Here is a 24,218-nt window from a genome sequence, read left to right as displayed (position 1 = left end):
ATCTTTTTTTCTCCATGTAGTGAAATATAATGAGCTTGCAATAGTTATGTAAGACTCATTCACAACACTGTCGTTTGTCAATAAAAAACTCAGCCAACGGTGGCAATTGGAAATGTCCGAGGCTTCGCTCCGAGCTCCGCGAGAGAAGACCAGTAGCCAGTAGGAGAAGAAGAGTGAAACACACTCTATAACCGTACCAGATCACCAGATCTAATACACTCTCCTCTCCTCCTTTTCAGATCTCTCTTTCGCAACTTGCAAAAGTCTAAGGTAAGTGTCTCTCTCCATGTCTCTGCAATTGCTCATCTATAGCTGTTCTTTCCTTTATCGGATCTTGGCTCAATGGCTTTCGATCCGAGTTCTCGGCATTTGTTTCTGGTTGATGCTAATTTCAGTTAGGCGTCCTTTTGATTCACATGTTTTTTTGGTTTAAGATTGGGGAGAATTGCGGAACGAGGGGAATTTTGATTGAAGAAAGTAAAAATGGCGGGTGGTGCAGCTGGTGGTTTTGTTACACGGGCATTTGAGTCGATGCTGAAAGAATGTTCGGGGAAAAAACATCCAGAACTTCAGAAGGCTATTCAGAATTATATAGGTTATGCTTCTTTTCAATTTGAAAGTGATAATGTCGATTTTTTCGAATGCATTTTTTTGTTTGCGATTGAAATTAGAGGTGGCTGTTATTGACTAGAATTAGCAATGAACAGTTTTGTTTTGGTTTGTACATTTCACCATCATCACAAACATCCGCTTACTATGTCAATTGTCCATTAAGCTGGAGATGAGAAAATTCAAGGTGTAACTCACTAGTTTGTTTTGTTGTAATAATTTTTTCTCAGATGGTACGAAAGAGGTCAATCAGGTTCAGCCTTCCGCTTCCAGTGAGACAAACAAAGCTGCATCGGTTGCTGGTGATGAGAGGTTTGTACTTCTTATTCCCCCCCACAACCCAAAAAAAAAATAATAATAAAATAAAGATTAATGTAACTCCTACAATCTTTAACTTGTTCTTGTGTAATTTCTGTTGATTTTTTTTTATGCAATCAGGTCAAGTAGCACATCTTTAACATGTAAAACTTTACTTATCAAATCCTCTGTAACAATAAGATGTCCTTTAATTGTTGTGTATGGTATCTCTTTCTGTTGCAGTTCACTTGAAGATGGAGCTGCAAAATCTGAAACAGAGGAAAGCCAGTCACAAACAGTTCCTCACGATGCCGAGGCTATTCCAGTTGCTAAGCCAGTGAGCATAAGTGCAACTATTTCCACTGTCTTGGCAAGTGCTGGGAATACTTTGGAGGGGTCTGTGGCAGAACTTGTGTTGAGTCCTCTTCGACTTGCATTTGAGACAAAGAACTTGAAAATCTTAGAATCTGCTTTGGATTGTCTTCATGTATGTATTTGTCATGTTTTTTATTTTCATGCTCTGAATTTTATAGGTTAGCATTGTGTTTAAAATTTTCCATTTGGCTCTTGATATCAGTTCTCCTGTGCGAAAGATTGAGGAGATTGATAGATGGGAAGTGAATTTTGAGTTTAATTGAGAGATGTAATATGGGAACGGTAAATTTGCAAAACAAGCTTGAATTGTTGGTTTTTGATTTGCATGATCATGGAAAAAAATATGAAATTCTCTTTTACTAGAGAAAGATATACAAAAAAAGAATATTAGCATTTTGTTGGAAGTGGTTGGATTGAGAGGAGGGACTTTTGAGAGGGAAATTTTTGCTTTTTGAGAAGTTTATATTCTAAGATATCTGCAAGGATATGGGGAATTGAGGGCTTTACATTGGAGTTCTATTAGTGAGATTGATGCTGGTTGGATAAATTGTTTGAGTTAGAGGAACTAAGGCATGCTATTCAAATTCACTTTCTTCTAAAAAATATTCTGTAGTTTGATCTAGAAGTGTCTTGATAATATTTGATCCTTGAGAAGGTGCCAAAAGTAATGTAAAATCTTATTCCATTTTAGAATCTCCTTATCTATATTTTTGCACAATTCTTTTTTTAATACTTTTGGTCATTTGATCTCTGTTTGAATACACTTTGTAATTGCTAATTGCTTCTCAAATCATATAAGCACAGAAACTCATTGCATATGATCATCTAGAGGGAGATCCTGGTTTAGATGGTGGTAAAAATGTACCATTGTTTACAGACATCCTGAACATGGTTTGCGGCTGTGTTGACAATTCATCACCTGATAGGTATTATTACATCATTGTTTTTTTTACCTTGTTTATATCCTGTGTTCCACTTGTCTACTTACAGAAATAAATATGCAGTACCGTTCTCCAAGTGTTGAAGGTCCTCCTTACTGCTGTGGCATCCACAAAATTCAGAGGTATGTTACTTGAGAGGATTTATGTGTTCACATATATATTAGGTGTCTTCTATTTTCTCCCTTCATTCTTTTGATATTTGAATCCAAAAGGCCCTTAAGTGTGATGTGTAATTTAATGCAGTCCATGGGGAACCTTTACTTGGAGTTATCAGAGTATGCTACAATATTGCTCTTCACAGGTATTTTCATATGATCACAGGGTTACTTGTATTAACTTTAAGGGTATCAACTCTAAGTAGTACTCATGAACTCTAGTTTGAAATTGTAGCAAGAGTCCTGTAAATCAAGCAACATCTAAGGCAATGTTGACTCAGATGATCAGCATCATTATCAGGAGGATGGAGACTGATCAGGTTTGTGATTTAAACCAGCTATCTGGTGCAGAATAGTCTTTCTCTCTCCCTCTCTCCCTCCCTCTCTCTTATTCTTTCTGTTCTTATGTGTACATTGTGAGGTTTGGGTTTTACAAGAAAAAGAAAAGAGAATAATACAATGCATACAAATTACAATGTTTGACAGGGAGTTCAAGTAATATCCGGTTCTGTTGGACAAACGGAAGCTCAGAATTCAAAGACCGTAGAAGAAACTTCACTGGGGGATGAAAATGACAAAGGAATAACACTAGGGGATGCACTTAACCAAGCTAAAGAGACATCTCTTGCATCTGTGGAGGAACTACATAATCTTGCTGGTGGCGCTGACATCAAGGTACCTGATTCTTTTAGTGTTCCAGTATTTATATCCATTGTGTTATCATTCATATTCTTCACCACAAAGTGTTAATTTACTTAGCTTTCACAAATTAATACTGCTGAACATTCATACATTACCAGTTTTCTTTTGTCTTAAGGTAGTAACTCTTTTTGCCTCCTCAAAATATTGTCTAGGGTTTAGAGGCTGTCCTTGACAAAGCTGTGCATATTGAAGATGGTAAAAAGATAACACGGTAAGGATATGATGTGATACTCTTTGATTTACCACTTGATTATATATTATTGATATAAGGGAAAAAAACAAAAAAACAAAATACTGATGTCTGTTTCTTATTTCATTTCTGGTTCTCTAAATCTGTAAAAGAGGGATTGATCTTGAAAGCATGGGCATAGTCCAACGTGATGCTTTGCTGGTATTCCGTACCCTGTGCAAGGTAGGTTTTTTTATTAACCACTCCAATTTTTTTCTGGTGTATAATTCTCTATATGACTTGAAGAATCTATTACTTGTAGATGGGCATGAAGGAAGATAATGATGAAGTCACATCCAAGACTCGAATCTTGTCTCTTGAGCTCCTGCAGGTTGTTTACTGGATTATATTTTCCTCTCCTGTGCACATTCTCAGCTGTTGATTCTTAACCTCTACAACCCCAAAATTGAATAATAATAATTATAAATTTATTATTATTATTATTAAATGAATTGTGAGAGATTTGAACCTTAGACCTCAACATTAGAGGAGAGGCTGTGGTTACATCACTCAGTCTAAAACTGCAACCACATTTATGTGGGTTGTAATTACACTGCCTTCATATTGACTGAAGCATGATGATTAATTACATTGAACTTGTATTGTTGTGTGGTATTTTACAATTTTTTTAACACTTGTCCTCCTGTCAAATCCATACAATCTTTGGAGACGCAAACTCTAGAAAAAATTACTAGATAGTTCCCCTGGAGAAATCGAACTTCATACCTCATGAAAGCAAACCTGGGCTTTTGACCACATGACTTAACCCTCAGGGTTCGGGGGTTACAATTTTTGAGTATCCAATATGAATCAAGGGCATTTTTCTGTACATTTGATCTCTTTTTGTTTTTTTATATATATATGTATATCTCCTCATTATTTGTTTCTTCCAAAAAATGGAAGAAACTAAGTTATCTACTATGTTATGCTGTATTTCAGGGTTTGTTAGAAGGAGTAAGTCATTCATTTACAAGGAACTTCCATTTTATTGACTCAGTGAAAGCCTATCTTTCATATGCTTTGCTGCGGGCTTCAGTTTCACAGTCCCCTGTCATCTTTCAGGTTTACATGCAACTGCTGTTCATGAGTTTTTTTTTTCCGTACCCCTCTATGAGATATCTTTGTCCTCATCATGAATTTCTTTTCTGCCAGTATGCAACTGGAATTTTCTTGGTGCTTTTGTTGCGTTTCAGAGAAAGTCTTAAAGTATGTCTCTGATCTTGATAAACTAGTTACATAAACTTCTTTCTCGAATAGTAAATTTTTAGTTTGTTTTCCTTTTCTCATGTATGCAACGACTACCTTTGCAGGGTGAAATTGGCATCTTTTTTCCTTTGATTGTTTTACGATCACTGGATGGCTTGGAATGTCCTGCTAACCAAAAAATAAGTGTTCTACGGTATATTTCTCTTCGATTGCTATGTTGCTAATTGTACTGATAGATTTTAGTTAGGGGATGTTTTTCTGCTGATCAGTATTTTATAGGGTTCTTTCTATTGTCTTCTGACTAGTGGTGATTTTTGCAGGATGCTTGAGAAAGTGTGCAAGGATCCTCAGATGCTTGTTGACATATTTGTAAACTATGACTGTGATCTTGAGGCACCAAATTTATTTGAACGCACGGTACACTCCCATATAATATTTCAAAACAGTGCTGTTCAGGTTCTAATAATTCTTTTTTAGTAATGTGGCTGCTTTGAGTACACCTAACACTTCTGCAATGCATTTTACTACTGGTGCAGGTTACTTCTCTATCTAAAATATCTCAAGGGACTCAAAATACAGACCCTAACTTAGTTGCATTGTCACAGACAACTTCAATTAAAGGTTCATCGCTTCAGGTTGGTTCATTGGGGTGGACTATAAAATGAATGACGGATATTTAATCATTTTATCTGCAACAATCAATTGTGTTATTTTAGCAGAAATTGCTGGATTACATTTTTTTTCCTTGACCCTTTCAGTGTCTTGTGAATGTCCTCAAGTCACTAGTTGATTGGGAAAATGCACGTAGAGAATCAGAAATCCAGCATAAAAGTATTCAGTCTCCTGAACAAGAAGCTTCAACTGGAGAATCTGTGGATGTGAAAACCAGGGATGGTTTGACCAGTAACTTTGAGAAGGCAAAGGCCCACAAATCGACAATGGAAGCTGTCATCGCTGAAGTAAACAACAAGAATTAACCCTTTTTTTTTTCCCTCCAAGATGTTACTGCTGTGTACTTTTTGGTGCTCCAAGTTTGTCAGAGGCTCATGTATATTTCTAATTGAATTGCAGTTTAACAGGAAACCAGTAAAGGGGGTAGAGTATTTAATATCAAATAAGTTGGTGGAGAATACACCTTCTTCTGTGGCCCAATTTCTGAGAAGTACTCCAAGTTTGGACAAGGTTTGTACTTATGTTCTAGAATGTGTTTCCTTTTCTTTGTCTTTGATGACAGCTTCTTATTCTTTTTTCAAAATTTCAGGCAATGATCGGGGATTATCTGGGCCAGCATGAAGAATTTCCTCTTGCTGTGATGCATTCTTATGTAGATTCCATGAAGTTTTCAGGAATGAAGTTTGATACTGCAATCCGTGAATTTCTTAAAGGATTTCGACTTCCTGGGGAAGCCCAAAAGATAGATCGTATAATGGAGAAGTTTGCAGAGCGGTAATTGGTTCTCTTTGTGTGTGTCTATGTACATCACTCCCATTAGGATTTTGTGCAAACTGTTCGCATTCTCCACTACTCTCTGGCCTGAAACATAAGAATGTAGTTTCATTTTCATTTTCATGCACACACACACACACATATATTTCTATACATTTTGATAATCTTTTCATTAACATATTGATAATTGAGATTAAAGTGGATCAGACACCCTTTATACTAAAAAGAAAACTTTGATCTTACCTTAACTGGTCAGATACAGGAGTCCATATCCATGCAAGAAATTTAGATAGTTACTTAGTTTTACAGTGATAGTTCTTTTAATTGCTAACCAATGATTTATGTTGCATTTGTTGTCTCGTGCAGATATTGTGCCGATAATCCAGACCTTTTCAAAAACGCAGATACTGCATATATTCTTGCATACGCAGTTATAATGTTAAACACTGATGCCCATAATCCAATGGTGTGGCCTAAAATGTCCAAGTCTGATTTTGTCCGTATGAATGCTGCAAATGATCCTGAAGAATCTGCTCCTACAAATCTCTTAGAAGATATCTATGATTCCATTGTTAAAGAAGAAATAAAGATGAAGGATGAAGCATTTGGTGTTGAAAAAAGTGGCAGAAATAAACCGGAAGGTGAAGAGAGAGGCCGCTTGGTCAGCATTCTTAATTTGGCTCTTCCCAAGAGGCCGTCAACAACTGATACTAAGTCTGAGAGTGAAGCTATAATTAAGCAAACACAGGCAATATTTCGGAATCAAGGAATAAAAAGAGGGGAATTCCACACATCTCAGCAGATAGAACTTGTAAGGCCTATGGTTGAAGCTGTGGGATGGCCTTTACTTGCAACTTTCTCGGTTACAATGGAGGAAGGTGAAAATAAGGCTAGGGTTGTTCTTTGCATGGAGGGATTTAAGGCTGGAATTCACATCACACATGTGCTTGGAATGGACACCATGCGCTATGCTTTCTTAACATCGTTGGTTAGGTATAGTTGTTAATTTATTTTATATTAATTGGACCTCCCCTCCGTATTAGCTTAATTAAACAATTAGGTTGAGTTTTCAAAGAGTACAAAAATCATCTTGTTATATTTTAGTTTATAAGTAAATCTACCCGGTCTAAATTTAGTCGAAATTAAAATACTTTTGTCAAAATCCAAATCTCAAACTTAAAATTTAGAATAATAAAATTTAAGACAAAAAAAAAGCTTTTGTTGAATGAAAATAAAAATTTAACAAGACCACAAAAGAAAATGTTATTTTTTCTTAAAAAAATTCGTTTAGATATGGTTTTCAAGTTTTAACGAGTGTACTTTTTTTTTAATTTGAAGTAGATATTTATAAACTAAATTCTAAAGAGAGCATTTTATATTTTTCAACTTCGCAAGGTGTACTGTATAATCTTATTAAAACGGAGGGGAGGTTGTTATTATCGTATATTAATTTCTCCTTTAGTAATTCCTCTTGTTTTTGTAGGTATGTGTGGCTAACTTTTTATTTAATATTCTTGTATTTTCTTGAGGGTAGCTTATTAAGTTTTCTTTACTTTGAATCATATATTGGCAATTGTATGTTTGGTGAAAAAAAGGTTCTTGCACCACAAAAATAAAATGTTGAATTTGTATCTCAGGTTTACTTTCTTGCATGCTCCAAAGGAAATGCGTAGTAAAAATGTAGAAGCTTTGCGGACACTATTAGGTCTTTGTGACTCAGAGACTGACGCCCTTCAAGATACATGGAATGCAATATTGGAATGTGTTTCTCGGCTTGAATTCATTACATCAACTCCTGCTATTGCTGCTTCTGTTATGCATGGATCAAACCAGATTTCAAGAGATGCTGTTCTTCAATCCCTCAAAGAGTTGGCTGGGAAACCTGCTGAACAAGTATTTGTTAATAGTGTTAAGCTTCCCAGTGATTCTGTTGTTGAATTCTTCAATGCTCTTTGTGGTGTATCAGCTGAAGAACTAAAGCAAAGTCCTGCTCGTGTGTTCAGCTTACAGAAACTTGTTGAGATCAGCTACTACAATATGGCTCGTATACGCATGGTATGTCTCATATATGGTGGAATTACACTTATATGCTAACAGATGTTGAAAAATGTATCTTGATGAAAAGTTTTCTTTTCATTCATGTGCCCTACTGAAGATGTAGTCACTTGTCATAAGTTACTTTGGGGAACTGTGAAATCTATTAGTATTGTTATTACAGGAGATATCATGCGAGTGCAATTGGCTTGGTTCAGGTACATTTGTGTCAATGCATTGTTATTTGCTGTAGCCAAGCATCTGTATCTTAGCATGTTTTGCCAAGGATTTTCAGATTGTTTGTATTAGTTATGGTCTTTGCCATCTCATCTGTTAGCATAATGATATTTATGGGGTTTTTCTTTTAAGAACGAATGCAGTAATGTGTTTAAACCTCCAATCTGTGGCTTCTTGGCTTTTACTTACAGAAAGGTTTTACTGATTTTACAGGTCTGGGCTAGAATATGGTCCGTCTTGGCAAATCATTTTATTTCAGCTGGGAGCCATCCTGAGGAGAAAATTGCTATGTATGCCATAGATTCTCTAAGGCAGCTTGGTATGAAGTATTTGGAGCGTGCTGAACTTGCTAATTTTACATTCCAAAATGACATTCTAAAACCATTCGTTGTCCTTATGCGCAATAGTCGAAGTGAATCCATAAGGAGCCTAATTGTTGATTGCATTGTCCAAGTATGTGTATATGACTAACTTCTATTGCATGCTCTTTTTAAATGATATAAAATTCTGTTTTTTGTCCTTCTGAACTTCAATTGTTTATATGGTGTTTTTAATTGAAATTAATATCTTCTGGCGACTATTGCAGATGATAAAATCCAAAGTGGGGAACATTAAGTCTGGATGGCGTAGTGTTTTTATGATTTTCACAGCTGCTGCGGATGATGATTTGGAATCTATAGTTGATAGTGCATTTGAAAATGTTGAACAGGGTAAAACTTATAGTTTCTTGTTGCTTATAATTTTTCCACTAGATATTAGAGTGTTAATTCTTTGCCTATTTTATTAGTAGTATATCTAACGTCAATGGCATTTGCAGTTATCTTGGAACACTTCGACCAAGTTGTTGGAGACTGTTTTATGGATTGCGTAAACTGTCTTATCAGGTTTGCGAATAATAAAAGTTCGCACCGAATCAGTTTAAAAGCTATTGCACTTTTACGTATATGCGAGGATCGTTTGGCAGAGGTTTGTTTTAGTCTTCAATCCGGTTTTGTCTTTTGATTTATGTTTAATATAATATCTGTTGCCTTCTATTTTTGGGACGACCTTGGTTTCCCTTAGTAGAATACTTTTCTTTTGGTAAATTCACTGAAATCCATTAGAGATGAATGATTTGTGAAAAATTGTAATTTTTACCTTTGTTAGTTCTACCAGACACCTTCAATTGTGGCACACTGATTGATTGGCTTCCTTTAAATGATAGGAGTTTTTTTCATCATATTGATGGTATACTTGCAACAACCAGAAATCATCATTATATATGCTGGTTTTACCTAAATATACTTTGTCAATACTATATTTACTTCAACCAGAAAAATCAGATGAACTTGATGTATGCTTGCTATTTAAATTTCTCCTTAGATTGATTTTACGAACAGAGGTTGTATGGAATATGTGTTCTTTCTCATATATTTTGAGCCTGTTTGACAAAGTTGAGTTTGTCAATTTTAGGGTCTTATACCTGGTGGTGCTTTGAAGCCCATTGATGCAAGTGGGGATGAAGCTATTGATGTGACCGAGCATTATTGGTTTCCAATGCTTGCTGGCTTGTCTGATCTAACATCAGATCCAAGACCAGAGGTCAGAAGCTGCGCGCTTGAAGTTTTGTTTGATTTACTAAATGAGAGGGGTAAAAAGTTTTCATCGTCTTTTTGGGAGAGCATATTCCATCGTGTTTTGTTTCCCATTTTTGATCACGTGAGACATGCTGGAAAGGAAAACTCACTTTCTTCTGATGATGATTTACTGCGTGAAACAAGCATTCACTCACTTCAATTGCTGTGCAACCTTTTCAACACTTTTTATAAGGTACTTTAATGCTTGCTATAGGCTAATTCAACTGTACTGTATTCTACTTGCTACTCGCATGGACAGATATAGTGAAAAGAAATGAATTTGTTCCATCTTGTGATTTGGTTCCATGCTAGAGTACTTAAAATTTATTGGTTGAAGCATAAGTGGCAATTTACCTTCTATGTCCAACAAAATATTGGGCAGATCTAAATATAGCTTTGCATTTCAACATGTTTGTATGAAGTGTCCTGTCCAATCAAGAATTCAACCTGCACTTGTTCACATCCAAGACATTACTATTGAACCTTCTAAATTATGTCTTTCTATCTGCAGGAGGTTTGTTTTATGCTGCCACCACTTCTCAGTTTGTTGTTGGATTGTGCTAAAAAGACAGATCAGTCAGTGGTTTCAATATCCCTTGGTGCATTGGTGCATCTCATAGAAGTTGGCGGGCATCAATTCAGTGAGCGCGATTGGGATACTTTGTTGAAAAGCATTAGGTAAGTATAATCCAATATCTGAATGTCTTTAGTATTTTTTCAAATACTTAACATTGCCTGTCTCCATTATCAGAGATGCTTCATACACCACACAACCGCTTGAACTTCTTAATGCTTTGGGATTTGAGAACAACAAACCATTAATTAAAGATCAAGAGGTCAATTGGGCTGATAGCTCTTCCCCACATGCTGCTGATATTCATCAATTTGATGTAAATGACGATGGAAAGGTACCTCCATTGACACCCAGCAGTGTCGATGGTGCTGGAAGAACTCATAGTACTGCAGCCTTCATTGACCATAATCAACAATCAGGGCTGCGTGTGAACTTGGATGGTTCTGAAGGTTAGAATTATAAAAGTTAAAAAAAATGTCAGAAGCTGCATTTGTAGTGTTTTGGTACTTAGATATTCAATGGTCACAGGATAAACTAAGTATTGGACCATGGACATTATCAATTATGATGTCAAAATTTAACTCATAGTGCCTGGAGAGTTCACTTGATTCTGATGCCTTGATGAATGGGGCTAGTTTTGCATTTGTATATTCACATTAAGAAAGTTGAATGAATGTTTTCAATAAAAACTCATAAATATTTACCATGCAGGCCTTCCCTCACCGTCTGGAAGAAGTCCGAAACCTGCCGAAGGTGGTAGCCTCCAACGGAATCAGACAATAGGTCAAAGAATTATGGGAAACATGATGGATAATCTTTTTCTCAGAAGTCTTACCTCAAAATCCAAGAGTAGTGTTTCTGATGCTTCAGTGCCATCATCTCCTATTAAGGTACTATTGTAAAAGATATTTTGTATCAGATAGCATAATTCAGATTGTAATTTTATGTGTACTGTTAAGGTAACACATGCATTTGTCCAAGATATTTGGTTTAGTTATACAAGCCAAATATTTCTTAATTTACCATTGTCATTTTTTTTTAATTTCAAAGATTTTGTTTACCTGATATTGACTATGTAAACCTCTAAATCATTGCATATTTCATCTTCGCTGTCCCCTTTTTTCAACACTTCTCTAGGTCCCTGATGCCGTGGAACCTGATGCCAAAGATGAGGAGGAAAGTCCACTTATGAGTACCATTAGGGGAAAATGCATCACTCAGTTATTACTTCTTGGTGCCATTGACAGTATACAGGTTGGTTTGTATTATATGTTTTAACTCTCCGTGTGTGTTGTATGTGTCAAGAAATATTTGATTTATTTTAATTATCTAAGTTACGTTTGAAATCCAGTCTAGGGAACCTTCACATTAGCATTTAAGATAAGAATTCTGTCATGCTTGAAAGCAACAATGGTTGGAGTCAAACCAGTTCTCCAAGCATGTTTGTTAAGTTTGTTCCATCACCATGTGTTGAAATGGTGAGGAAAAAACTGTTTGTCGTATATTTCTATTCACTGACTTATTTGTACAAGCTAGGACTAGAGGTATATATAGGAAATACAGAAATAATTACATTAAATATAGAAACAGGAATCGATTCCTATTCCTAGGAATCCCAAAGATCAAAACATTAAAATCTATTTTCTTCTAACTGTCAACACTCCCCCTCAAGCTGGACTATAGATATTGATGAGTCCAAGCTTGTTTACAAGAAAATCAAATGTTTGTTCAGATAGTCCCTTTGTGAGAATATCAGCAAGCTGTTGATTAGTATGCACATATCTAATGCTGATAACTCCTCTGTCAATTTTTTCTTTGATGAAGTGACGGTCAACTTCCACGTGTTTGGTTCTGTCATGATGTATAGGGTTATGTGCAATGCTGATTGTAGATTGCTTATCACAGTAGAGCTGAATAGGGGCTTCATATTTAATCTTCAATTCTTCTAGTAGACGCTTGATCCATATAGCTTCACACACTCCATGAGCCATGGCTCTATACTCTGCTTCTGTACTGCTTCTTGCAACCACAGTTTGCTTTTTACTTCGCCATGTGGTTACATTCCCCCATACCATTGTGCAATATCCAGATGTAGACTTTCTATCATCAATTGAACCAGCCCAGTCTGCATCTGTGAACACTTCAACCTTTCTCTCAGTTGTCTTCCTGAAAAAAAGACCTTTTCCTGGAGTTTGCTTGAGATATCTCAGAATTCGATACACTGCATTGAGATGTCCTTGACACGGATCATGCATGTATTGACTGACTAGACTCACTGCAAAAGCAATGTCGGGTCTAGTATGTGAGAGGTAGATGAGTTTTCCTACCAGCTGTTGGTACTTCCCCTTGTCAACTGGACTTCCTTCAAACATTTTCTTTTTATCTCCGAGCTCAATTGGAGTTTTGCTGGGTCTGCTTCCGAGCATTCCTGTCTCCTTTAGAAGATCTAGAGTGTATTTTCTCTGGGACACGGAAATACCTTTTTTACTTCTAGCAAATTCCATACCCAGAAAATATTTGAGAGCACCGAGATCTTTGACTTCGAACTCCTTTGCTAACATTTCTTTGATTGAGTTTATCTCCTCAATGTGATTACCAGTGATAATTATGTCATCAACATATACGATTAGTACCGCAATTTTTCCACTTCCTAAGTGTTTGACAAAGAGAGTGTGATCAGTCTGGCCTTGTATGTATCCAAACCCTTTGACAACTTTCAGGAAACGATTGAACCATGCTCGGGGAGATTGTTTCAAGCCGTAGAGAGATTTGTTCAGTTTGCAAACTGTGGTTGTCTTGAGAGATTCTTCAAATCCCGGAGGTTGACTCATATACACTTCTTCTTCAAGTTCCCCATTCAAGAACGCATTCTTTACATCAAGCTGATGTAATTCCCAATCCATGTTAACCGCTAGTGAGAGAAGAACTCTGATAGTGTTGAGTTTGGCAACTGGAGCGAATGTTTCCGTGTAGTCAATTCCATAAGTTTGAGTAAACCCCTTGGCAACTAACCGAGCTTTGTACCTCTCAATAGATCCATTTGCATTGAATTTGACGGTGAACACCCATTTGCACCCTATTACCTTCTTGTCTGGTGGTAACTCTACTAATTTCCATGTTCCATTATGTTTAAGTGCTCTCATTTCCTCAAGCACTGCTGCTTTCCACTGAGGAGAATCAAGAGCTTCTTCGATATTCTTGGGAATCACAACATTTGATAGATTCGAGGTGAAAGCTTTAAATGGAGATGACAATTTTGAGTAAGAAATGAACTTTGAAATTGGGTGTTGGGTACATGATCTGGTTCCTTTCCTTATTGCAATAGGAATATCTAGATCTGACTGTTTGTTAGATGGGAGAATACCTGGATCTTTTGAGGGAAGCGGTTCCATCACCGGATTGGACGTTTGACTGTGCTGAGGATTCATAATTTGTTTATTTCTCCTGGAATACACCCGAATCTCTTTCTGTACGTTTTGGTCTTGAGGATGTCCTTCTGGTTCAGAGTTTTTAGGAGAGGTTGGTGGATTTTCTTGTTCAGGAGAGAGAGTCTGGATATCTGGTTCAGAAGAAAGTGGAGTGGAAGAGGTAAATGGAAAAGGAGTTGTTAAGGGTAATTCTAACCCCCACGACCACTGAGCTTCTTGCTGGTGATGGTTGGACTCCCCCTGAAGCGATGTGGGAGTGAAGTAAGGAGTATCCTCGAAAAATGTGACGTCACATGAGATGAATGTTTTTTTGGTGATGGGACAATAACATCGATAACCTTTTTGGGTAGGAGAGTAACCCAAAAACACAGTCTTAATGGCTCTAGGATCAAATTTACTCCGATGGTGGGAGTGAACATGCACAAAAGCAGTGCAACCAAATACTTTAACAGGTAGAGTATTTGTAGAGATGTGAGGATGTAGAGATTGAAGAAGAGAATATGGTGTTTTGAACTGAAGGGGGCGACTAGGGAGGCGATTAATGAGATAAGCAGCAGTAAGGATAGCGTCGCCCCAAAAATGTTTAGGGACATGCATAGTGAACATAAGAGCACGAGCTACTTCTAAGAGATGACAATTTTTGCGTTCAGCAACTCCATTCTGTTGCGGAGTATCAACACACGAGCTTTGATGGACAATCCCATGTTTGAGAAGATAGGGACCAAGAGTGGTATTGAAATATTCAGTACCATTGTCGGTACGGAGTATTCTTATAGATGTTTGGTACTGTGTTTGGATCATTTGATGAAAGTTCTGAAAAATTTGGCATGTTTCAGACTTACTTTTAAGAAGATAGACCCAAGTGAGACGTGTGTGATCATCAATAAAAGAGATAAACCATCGCTTACCATGAAAAGTATTGACCTTGGAAGGTCCCCATATGTCACTATGAATCAGAGAGAATGGGTTGGAAGGTGTATATTTTTTGTGAGGGAACGAAATTCGTGTGTGCTTGGCAAATTGACAAATATCACAATGAAAATCAGTAATATTCTTATTTACAAAAAACGATGGGAATAAGTGTTTTAAATATAAAAAACTTGGATGCCCAAGTCGACAATGCCATAACATAATTGTTTTTGAAACAGAGTTTGAAACAAACGATGAACTTGAACAAGAATTAGAAGTAGAACTTGAACCCAAACGTAGAGGAGAAGAGAGCTCGTTAACTGGATGTTGCTTTTGAAAGAAATAATGTCCGTTATGAACCCTAGCACTGCCAATCATCCTCCCCGATGATATATCCTGAAATTGACAAGAATTTGACATGAATTTAGCGAAGCAATGATTATCACTGGTTAATTTTTGGACAGAGATTAAATTGCATTTCAAAGAAGGAACATAAAGTATTGATTTAAGAATGAGGTCAGCAGATAATTTAATAGTGCCTATTCCAACAATAGGAGAATGGGTGCCGTTTGCAATTGTGACACTAGATTTAGTGGTACATGGAGAATAAGTATCAAACAAATGTGGTAAACCTGTCATGTGATCAGTGGCGCCTGAATCGATGATCCATGGTGTGTTGGAGGTGGAAGAAAAATTACCAGAGTGTGCAACAGAAGCACTATGAGTCTCAGGACCGGAACTGGGTTTGATGGATGATTGACTCAAAAGAGTGTATAGGTGGGCAAGTTGTTCCTTACTGAATGAAGGGGTGCCGGCACTATTCTGATCATTGCTACTCTCAGTTTGAGTTTGATAGGCCTTTCTTTCATTTTGGCGGCGAGGGGTCCAATTGGGTGGTTTACCATGGATAACCCAACAAGTAGATCGAGAATGACCGTGACGTTGGCAGTGATCACACCAAGGCCGATCACCCTTACGATTAGGTCGAGGGTCGGGAGTGGATCTGGCATGTGGTGGAGGGCCAGATTTTGATACGAGAGCTGAGCTTTCAATGGGCTGCAGGTCAGGAGTAGTGAGCATGACACGACGACGTGCTTCTTCGCGTCTAACCTCAGAGAAGGCTTCTTCAGTGTCAGGAAATGGGGTACGACCCACCAGACGACCTCTAACTTCATCAAGATTACTGTTTAACCCCGTAAGAAATTCAAAAACTCGTTCTTTCTCTAACTGCTGCCGCTGGATTGTAGTGCAGTTAGCACATAGAGGTGTGGTATCCAGATACAAGTCGAGCTCCTGCCATAAGTCTTGTAAGTCGGAAAAATATTGGGTAACAGTTTGATTACCTTGCTTGATTTCTTTAAGCTTGGTACGGATTTCGAAAATCTGAGAGGCGTTACCAAGGTCAGAATACATTTTTCGAGCAGCGTCCCACACCTCCTTAGCAGTCTTAAAGAACAGATATCTGCGACTGATTTTTGAGTCCATTGAATTAATTAACCATGCAAGTACAATAGAATTTTCAGCTTGCCATACCTTGTATGTAGGATCATTGAAAAGAGGTGCAGGGAGATCACCAGTAATGTATCCTAGTTTACCACGACCACAAATAACAAGTTTGACAGATTGGGCCCATTGTAAATAATTTTTTCCATAAAGTTTATGGACTGTAATATTAAGTGAACCACTATCAAGGTTATAAAAAGAGCCCATAGACCCATTGGGCTGAGTGTGGGCTGAGTTGGGGTTAGAGATACCTTCATTGGGCTGGGTTGAGTGAGGCCCAATATTTTGAGAGGTAACTTCCTCACTATTCGACATATTGGGCTGGCTGTGAGGGAGAGAACCAAGAAATGTTGCTGTGAGAGAGAGAACTGAGAGAGGAGCGACTGAGAGCTACCGGGGTCGACTGAAGCGCCGAGAGCTCCTGAGGGCGACGGGGGGCCGACTCAACTGGACTTCGGCCGAGAGCTTCTGAGGGCGACGGGGGGCCGACTGTAGCGCCGCCGGACTTCTGCCGGATTGGACTGGCCGAGATGCTGAAGATGATGCCGAATGACTTCGCCGGAGGCCTGGAGTGTCGCCGGACTGGTTTGCGACTGGAAGGAGGGACGACTGCCGGAAAAAATGGAGGAAAAACTGAGAGTGGGACAGAATCGAGCCTTATAGCTCTGATACCATGTTGAAATGGTGAGGAAAAAATTGTTTGTCGTATATTTCTATTCACTGACTTATTTGTACAAGCTAGGACTAGAGGTATATATAGGAAATACAGAAATAATTACATTAAATATAGAAACAGGAATCGATTCCTATTCCTAGGAATCCCAAAGATCAAAACATTAAAATCTATTTTCTTCTAACTGTCAACACCATGTATGACCAGGTGTGTAGGAGTGAAAACATAGAAAAGAAACAATGGAGTTTAGAGCTCAAGCAAATATCACCATTGAGTTGACCTTTGAAGGGGTCTAGGGTTTATTAATGTTTGTGTGAATTGTCTGAGAACTGTTTGAATTGCAGAAAAAATATTGGAGCAAGTTGAAAGTAGCACAAAAGATTGTTATAATGGACATCTTGCTATCTCTATTAGAGTTTGCTGCTTCATATAATTCATATACCAGCCTCAGAACACGCATACACCAACTACCTGATGAAAGGTAGTCCACAAAGTTGCATAATTTATTGTCGCTCTGTTTCTTCATCTTTTTTTTTTTTATATTATTATTATTTTTAATATAACACTAGCTCACTGTTTGATAGGCCACCTTTAAATCTTCTCCGGCAAGAATTAGCTGGAACTTGCATATATCTAGACATTTTACAGAAATCAACCTCTGGGTTTAATGACAAGACGGATGATGATGTTTCTACCAACAATGATGATATTCGGCACTCTAATGAAGAAGATAAACTTGAAGGAATAGCAGAAGAGAAACTAGTGTCTTTCTGTGAGCAGGTACTCCGGGAAGCTTCTGATTTGCAGTCCACTGTTGGTGAGACCACTAACATGGATATTCACCGAGTTCTGGAGTTGCGGTCTCCTGTCATTGTTAAGGTATTAAGTCAACAGTGTAATATTTGGTATATTCTGTTCTGAACATATAGCTTTTTATTTAGTTTGTAATTTATATTGACCAATTATGGTTACGATTTTACTAGGTGTTGAGCAAGTATGATGGATATCACATGCCTAGTTTACTTTCTTCTCTTATTTGTAAATATAGAAAGCTAGAAATTAGGATAATTATTTATGTGATTTTACTTTATCTCGCAAGTAGAGCTGTAGTTTAATTTGGATTATTAGAATTAGCTACCGGGTTGACTGGAGAATTGTTAGTTAGCTTCCTAGAGGTTTCTGATTTGCTATTTATAAATAGGCCTTGTTGTGTTCATTATTTATTAAACTTGTCCAGAATCAATCAACCATTCAGTTTATCTCTAAGAATCTTCTCTCTAGGTTCTGCATGATTTTTTTTTTTCTAGAAAAAGATTATCTATGCAGAAGACCTTGAGATTCCTCTTTTATTCATGACTTACAATATGCTCGGTTTAATTTACTGTCCAAAATGGTTTGTTCCCTTGTATGAATTGGTTGCACATCTTTGTATATTTATTATTTGGTTGGGCATCCGTATCTTGTATTATAGGATGGTACTATTCAGTAGTCAGGACTTCCTGCGTGCATGGCTATAATAATTTTTTGCCTATCTTACAGGTGTGATAGTTTGGGTATTCCTATTATGAACAGTCTATAGTGCTGACAATTTTTTAACTGCACTCTTTCAGGTACTTAATGGCATGTCCTATATGAACAAAAAGATTTTCAGAAGACACCTAAGAGACTTTTATCCTCTGCTTACAAAGCTTGTATGCTGTGACCAGGTATTCTTATTTACTCTAATAAGCACGATTGATTTGTTGTCTATACCTGCAACACCAATACACTGTTCTAGAGGGGGATTGATTCTTCAATTCCGGAATTATACCATAATATATGTGTGATAACTTTGATAAGGGTTACTGAGGCTAGTTCAGCGGTGAGGGAGAATGGGATAAGGTGGAGGTCTCAAATTGGAACTTGTGACCTCCATGCTTCTGATTTATTATGTGTATTAAGTGTGCTAGTTCTATTGGTAGGTGAATACATAAACACAATTCTATGTAGCAGGCCCACCAGGGCCTCTTACCTTTCACCATACTTCTTTTGCATCACTACATGAGCTTCACTTTCCGTACTCTTGCGGTAGTGACTTTTTAGTTAATAGAATGGTTTGGACTAAATTAGTGTTCTACTTTAACGAGTCCAAGCTGACCATCATACTTTTTTTGCATCACCACCGCATGACTTTTGGTACTCTTCTTAGTTACTAGAATGGTTGGCATATTGATTGTTCTTGATTTGTTTAGATGGATGTACGCGGAGCTCTTGCTGATCTTTTCAGGGTGCAACTAAAAGCTCTTCTGCCATAGCTTCGTCAACTCTCTGAGAAAGGAATGGATTTCAACATCACTGCCGAGCTGCGAGTGCTCAGCCTGTAGCTAACACCGTATTGTTTCTTCGTATATTTTTATGCCCACATTTTGATTTGTTCAGAAACTGGCATTATTTTATTTCTCATTTTCTCCGGTTAATTTACTGTATCGATTTTATGGTAGTGAAATAGAAAGAGAGGTAGGAGAAAAGGAAAAGTATGTTTTTGAATTTTATTGTGTATCAATACCCCGATTTTGTTACTTTATAGTTAAAAGTATCCCTAGATATTATGCTGGGATCCCATAGTGATTAGCAACTATTTGATTTATTAATTTCAATAAGATGATGTAGAGTGTATTGTTGTATTTTATGCCGTGGATCATCTTAATCGTAGAATGGTTCCACCTTTAGAATAGCAAAAGAAATCGAAAATAATGATTACAATAGTAATGGTGTTGATGGTTGGAATTTTTATTCTCTTTCCGCTTGTTGCCCTTGTAGATGGTTGAAATTTTTATCGAAAGAATATCATGTACTTGGAAATTTCATTAGTACACTTGGTTGATGTGGGCGCCAAGGGTAAGACGCGTGTACCTATTTCTATTGGAAACTGGAACCTTTTGGTCTTGAAAAAGGTTCTTTCCTGATATGGGTTCTCTCTTGGGAAGAAATACCAACACCAAATGCTCTCCATCAAGTTACCCTAACCAAATTCCTTCCTTGTAGGATTCTTCACTGTTCAATATATAACATGATCAACCATGCAAATGGGTTTGCCTTAGTATCGAGTTCCTTGTTATATTTTTATGGGATTCCTTACCTTTCCTTCCACAAAAGTTACTAGGAACCTTTTTAAAGTTGTGTTGAATTCAAAGTCTCTCCACATGACTCCTTTGAGTTGGTACACAGATCATCATAACGAAACATGAGTTCACGTTACTGTTGGATTTTCATGCTCTTTTGCATGATCAGTGAAAGTTTTACGGTAGGCGTTCTTGGCTTTGCTGCAAACTGGGGAACTCGTTCAACGCATCCACTGCCGCCAAACATAGTTGTGAAGCTCCTCAGAGACAATGGATTTAAGAAGGTGAAGCTATTTGAGGCTGACCCTGGTGCTCTTAAGGCTCTTGCAAGATCTGGTATTGAAGTCATGCTTGGCATACCAAATGAATTCTTGGCACCTCTTGCCGGCAGTGTTGGTTTTGCTGAGACATGGGTGTCTCGTAATGTCTCCTCCTATATCACAACTGGAGTTAATATAAGGTAATAATCATGCTTTCCTGCCCCTAATATTATGGAAAAAAAAAAGAGAAAATTTAGTCACAAGGTCGATATCTCCATTATTAGTTGCAAAAAGAAATTCAGATCTAGTTGACCAAATAGCATCCTCCAGTTCCTATAGAACCTATCACTAAAATTCCCTTAGAGAGGGATAGGCTAAGCAGAGGGAAAAGAGTTTTCCATGATATTGGAAATGAAAACTATTAGCCCCACAAGAGGTTTGTGAAATAACCTTTTCTAAAATAGAAAAACAAAAATGCTTAAAGATAACTAACTAAACAGAAATTTAAAAGTACGGATCATGGGCTATTTTGGAAAATTTCTTATGTTTTCTGTATCCCGCACACTCTACTGTACTAACTAATGTTCATCCAAAGTTGCTATAATAAGAAGTTGAAAATGATTTTTTACCATTTATCCATATGCTAATAACTCATATTACACCAATCTCAAAGAGCTTTGGTCCACGAAATCATTTCATATGAGTCTGCAACAATACAACATAAATTCTTATATACTGATATAATCAAGATTTAAACAAAAACTTGTGTGTGTAAATGCAGGCATGTGGCAGTTGGGAATGAGCCATTTCTGAAAACATACAAAGATACTTTCCTCCAAACGACACTACCAGCCCTCCAAAACGTGCAAGCAGCTCTAATAAAAGCCGGTTTAGGCAAACAAGTTAAGGTAACAGTCCCACTAAACGCCGACGTTTACCAAACCGATAGTGGCCTTCCTTCAGGGGGGGATTTCAGAGCCGACATCCACACCCTCATGATCAACATCATCAAGTTCCTGAGCGACAATGGCGGGCCTCTCACCATCAACATCTACCCATTCCTAAGTCTCCAAGCCGACCCTCACTTCCCCAAAGAGTACGCCTTCTTCGGCAGCACTTCCAACCCAATTGTCGACGGTTCCATCACTTACAACAACGTGATGGAGGCTAATTTCGACACCCTCGTCACTGCTCTGGAGAAAAATGGCTTCCCCAATATGCCGGTGATAATCGGCGAAATGGGTTGGCCCACTGACGGTGACCCAAGTGCGAATATCGAAAATGCTAAACGATTCAACCAAGGCCTTATTCAGCAAATTGTTCAAGGAAAAGGGACCCCAAAACGGTCGACTCTCCCTGATGTCTATATCTTCGGTCTGATCGATGAAGATGCCAAGAGTATCGACCCAGGGAACTTCGAGCGACATTGGGGTATTTTCAACTTCGATGGTACAGTAAAATACAATCTCGATATGGGTAGTGGAAAGGATTTGGTTCCGGCAAAAGGGGTCAGGTATTTGTCTCGGCAATGGTGTATAATGGCGCCACAAGCCAGTCTTATGGACCCGAATATGGCTGAGAGCGTTAAGTACGCTTGTACTTATGCGGATTGCACCAGTTTGGGATATGGCTCGTCGTGTGGGATGCTTGACCCTAAAGGTAACGCCTCTTACGCTTTCAATATGTACTACCAGACCATGAACCAGAGAAAAGACGCTTGCGCGTTTAATAATCTTTCAACCATCACCACGGTGGATCCCTCTCCGGCGGGTCCCGGCGGCGGCAACAATACTTGCCGGTTTGAGATCATGATCGATTTGGGAAAGCACGAGCTGGGTCGGACTCCGTCGCGGTCGGCTTCTCCTCCTTCGACTCTGGGGCTTGGAAACGACGGTTCCCGCTTTGTCGCAATGGTGAGCCTCGGTGTCGTTTTTTTAGTGTCTCTGTTGATAAGCTGAGTTTTTTTTTTTTTTCCATGTTGCATTTATTATTTATTTTGAGCTATTTTATTGTGTATATATGTACATAAACATAAGTCGCGATGTGGATATAGGGACTGGGATGACAATGTCCATAATGGCAAAGTTATTTTATTGAGTACGAAACACATAACTTATAAGGAGCATTTCTTTAACAATTTTTTTTTTTAAAAACTTAAACCAATATATTTACAAAAATAAGTATACACATAAATACAAAGAAATGTATATGATTTGGTCAATTATAACTACTACTAGAAAGTGTACGAAATTCGGTGTCCAGCGTGGGTTATATGTAACTCAACATCTCATATAAATTGATTAATGAATTTAATAAAATTAAATGAGTGAAAACACACGAGTTTATCTAATGTTTGACATAATTGCATGTATTTATATATAATTCTGTCAAAAGCATGTCAATTGTGATGTCATAAGCATAACATTATAAACACTTAATTTTTTTATTAATATATCATGAACACGTCTTCTCATCTTACTTACAATATATGATATATGATGTTACTAGATTATTTTTAATATCTACTATGCTACCTTGATCATGAAACACATTAAGAAAGAGATGGAAATTGATGTGAATCTTTATTTCATGATTTATATACAGTTTTTCGTTACAATGTTTTTAGGGAGAGTAATTTCTATAATGAATCTCAATCAATATTTGAGAAAATTATAATTTGTTCTAATAATTTTATTTATTTAGATAAATATAAATATTAAGAAAAATAGTGGCTAAAATACTAGGTTATTACTAATGAAGTACTTAATTACTAATTTTTTTTTAAATGGTAAATATACCTTGGGCTAACAATTTGTGATACCTTGATTGTTAAGTTTGGCCAAAGCACTTATGTGTCAGCATATCTTTGATCGAAATTAATTAATTTTTATTTATTATTTAAAATTTTATTAAAATCTTAAAAAATATATATAATCATTTTGAAAGATTAAAAAATAAAAATATAAAATAATTTTAAATCAATAAAATTTATTAAAAAATAAAAAAATCATACATACTTAGTAAAATAAATCACTTAAATTGAAGAAAAAAATGAGTAACAAAATGTTGGGCTCAACTTAATTTTCATCTAAACCCAAGAAAATTTAGAAAGCTCGGCCTAATTTTCATCTTCGAATTTATTTTCTTTTTCCTGTGGGTAAATAACATTTGGTGTTCTCAAACTTGACCACTTATATCAATAAGGTCCCAATTTTTTTTTTATAGTAATTAGATCTCAACATTTATATTTTAGCTTACATAAGTTTTAATATTATATTTTATTAAATAAAATTTAATTTTTAAATGTAAAATGAGATTTTTAACCCAAAAAAAAGTGTATCACCCATTTGTTTTTTTTCTTTTTAACTAAATTAATTCATTATTATTAAATATATTATTTCGGTTAATTGACCTAAATATTCTTATCAAATATTAAAATTTAATTTTTTATTATACTTCTAAATATTTAATATCAATTACATATTAATTAATTTATCATTTTAAATAAAAAAACTACATACATTAAACTTTAGAAGCATTATATTTATTATGGGTGCTTATTTTTATAACATCATTTTTTTTCCTCACTACACATTTCTATTAAACTCATGATAAATTATTAAAAATTATTTCCACACATAATAAAAAAAATGATGTGATAGAATCAACTTTAATAAATTTCGAAAATTTAAAGTATGTATACTTATATTTCTTAATATTTCAAAAAAATATTTAAGTCAATTACCAAAATAATATATTTGGTGATAATTAATTAATTATGAAGGGTTTAAAGAGAAAAAAAATAAGTGTTGTATTTTTTGTTTGGTTAAAATCATATTTACTCTTATAAATTAGAATTTATTTAATAAAATATAATATTGGAAACCACCTATGTGAGTCAAAAATAAATAAATACAAAATAA

At 36.5% G+C, this 24,218-nt stretch overlaps 2 protein-coding genes across 2 annotated transcripts; both read left to right on the top strand.

Annotated features, from left to right (window-relative positions):
• The first annotated feature begins 52 nt into the window (after nucleotides 1-52).
• LOC133797371 (brefeldin A-inhibited guanine nucleotide-exchange protein 5) lies at nucleotides 53-19,597 on the top strand. The gene is made up of 34 exons (XM_062235250.1): nucleotides 53-270; nucleotides 435-595; nucleotides 840-921; nucleotides 1,150-1,393; nucleotides 2,086-2,207; nucleotides 2,286-2,344; nucleotides 2,466-2,523; nucleotides 2,613-2,697; nucleotides 2,864-3,052; nucleotides 3,232-3,290; nucleotides 3,422-3,491; nucleotides 3,571-3,639; nucleotides 4,248-4,370; nucleotides 4,461-4,514; nucleotides 4,619-4,707; nucleotides 4,835-4,931; nucleotides 5,051-5,149; nucleotides 5,273-5,473; nucleotides 5,586-5,696; nucleotides 5,776-5,960; nucleotides 6,327-6,953; nucleotides 7,598-8,015; nucleotides 8,445-8,684; nucleotides 8,818-8,941; nucleotides 9,049-9,197; nucleotides 9,684-10,040; nucleotides 10,359-10,525; nucleotides 10,599-10,870; nucleotides 11,133-11,311; nucleotides 11,559-11,675; nucleotides 17,279-17,415; nucleotides 17,519-17,813; nucleotides 18,545-18,640; nucleotides 19,166-19,597. The coding sequence occupies exons 2-34, from the start codon at nucleotides 484-486 to the stop codon at nucleotides 19,226-19,228; spliced, it is 5,349 nt and encodes a 1,782-aa protein (XP_062091234.1). The 5' UTR covers nucleotides 53-270; nucleotides 435-483; the 3' UTR covers nucleotides 19,229-19,597.
• Nucleotides 19,598-19,710: 113 nt separating this feature from the next.
• LOC133797372 (glucan endo-1,3-beta-glucosidase 5-like) lies at nucleotides 19,711-22,383 on the top strand. The gene is made up of 2 exons (XM_062235251.1): nucleotides 19,711-20,495; nucleotides 21,077-22,383. Exons 1-2 carry the CDS (start codon nucleotides 20,158-20,160, stop codon nucleotides 22,251-22,253), a joined length of 1,515 nt encoding a protein of 504 aa, XP_062091235.1. The 5' UTR covers nucleotides 19,711-20,157; the 3' UTR covers nucleotides 22,254-22,383.
• Nucleotides 22,384-24,218: the final 1,835 nt, after the last annotated feature.

The sequence above is a fragment of the Humulus lupulus genome, chromosome 8 (assembly GCF_963169125.1).
Source record: "Humulus lupulus chromosome 8, drHumLupu1.1, whole genome shotgun sequence".
In the NCBI taxonomy this organism is placed as follows: Eukaryota; Viridiplantae; Streptophyta; class Magnoliopsida; order Rosales; family Cannabaceae; genus Humulus; species Humulus lupulus.
This window is presented reverse-complemented; position numbering and strand designations above follow the sequence as displayed.

Excerpts from the sequence above, each read along its gene's own strand:
- LOC133797371 (XM_062235250.1), top strand. The coding sequence starts at position 484 with ATGGCGGGTGGTGCAGCTGGTGGTTTTGTTACACGGGCATTTGAGTCG. Across the intron at positions 4,708-4,834 it reads CAAAAAATAAGTGTTCTACG|GATGCTTGAGAAAGTGTGCA; the intron begins GTATATTTCTCT and ends TGATTTTTGCAG. Across the intron at positions 11,312-11,558 it reads TGCCATCATCTCCTATTAAG|GTCCCTGATGCCGTGGAACC; the intron begins GTACTATTGTAA and ends ACACTTCTCTAG.
- LOC133797372 (XM_062235251.1), top strand. The coding sequence starts at position 20,158 with ATGAGTTCACGTTACTGTTGGATTTTCATGCTCTTTTGCATGATCAGT. Across the intron at positions 20,496-21,076 it reads ACAACTGGAGTTAATATAAG|GCATGTGGCAGTTGGGAATG; the intron begins GTAATAATCATG and ends GTGTAAATGCAG.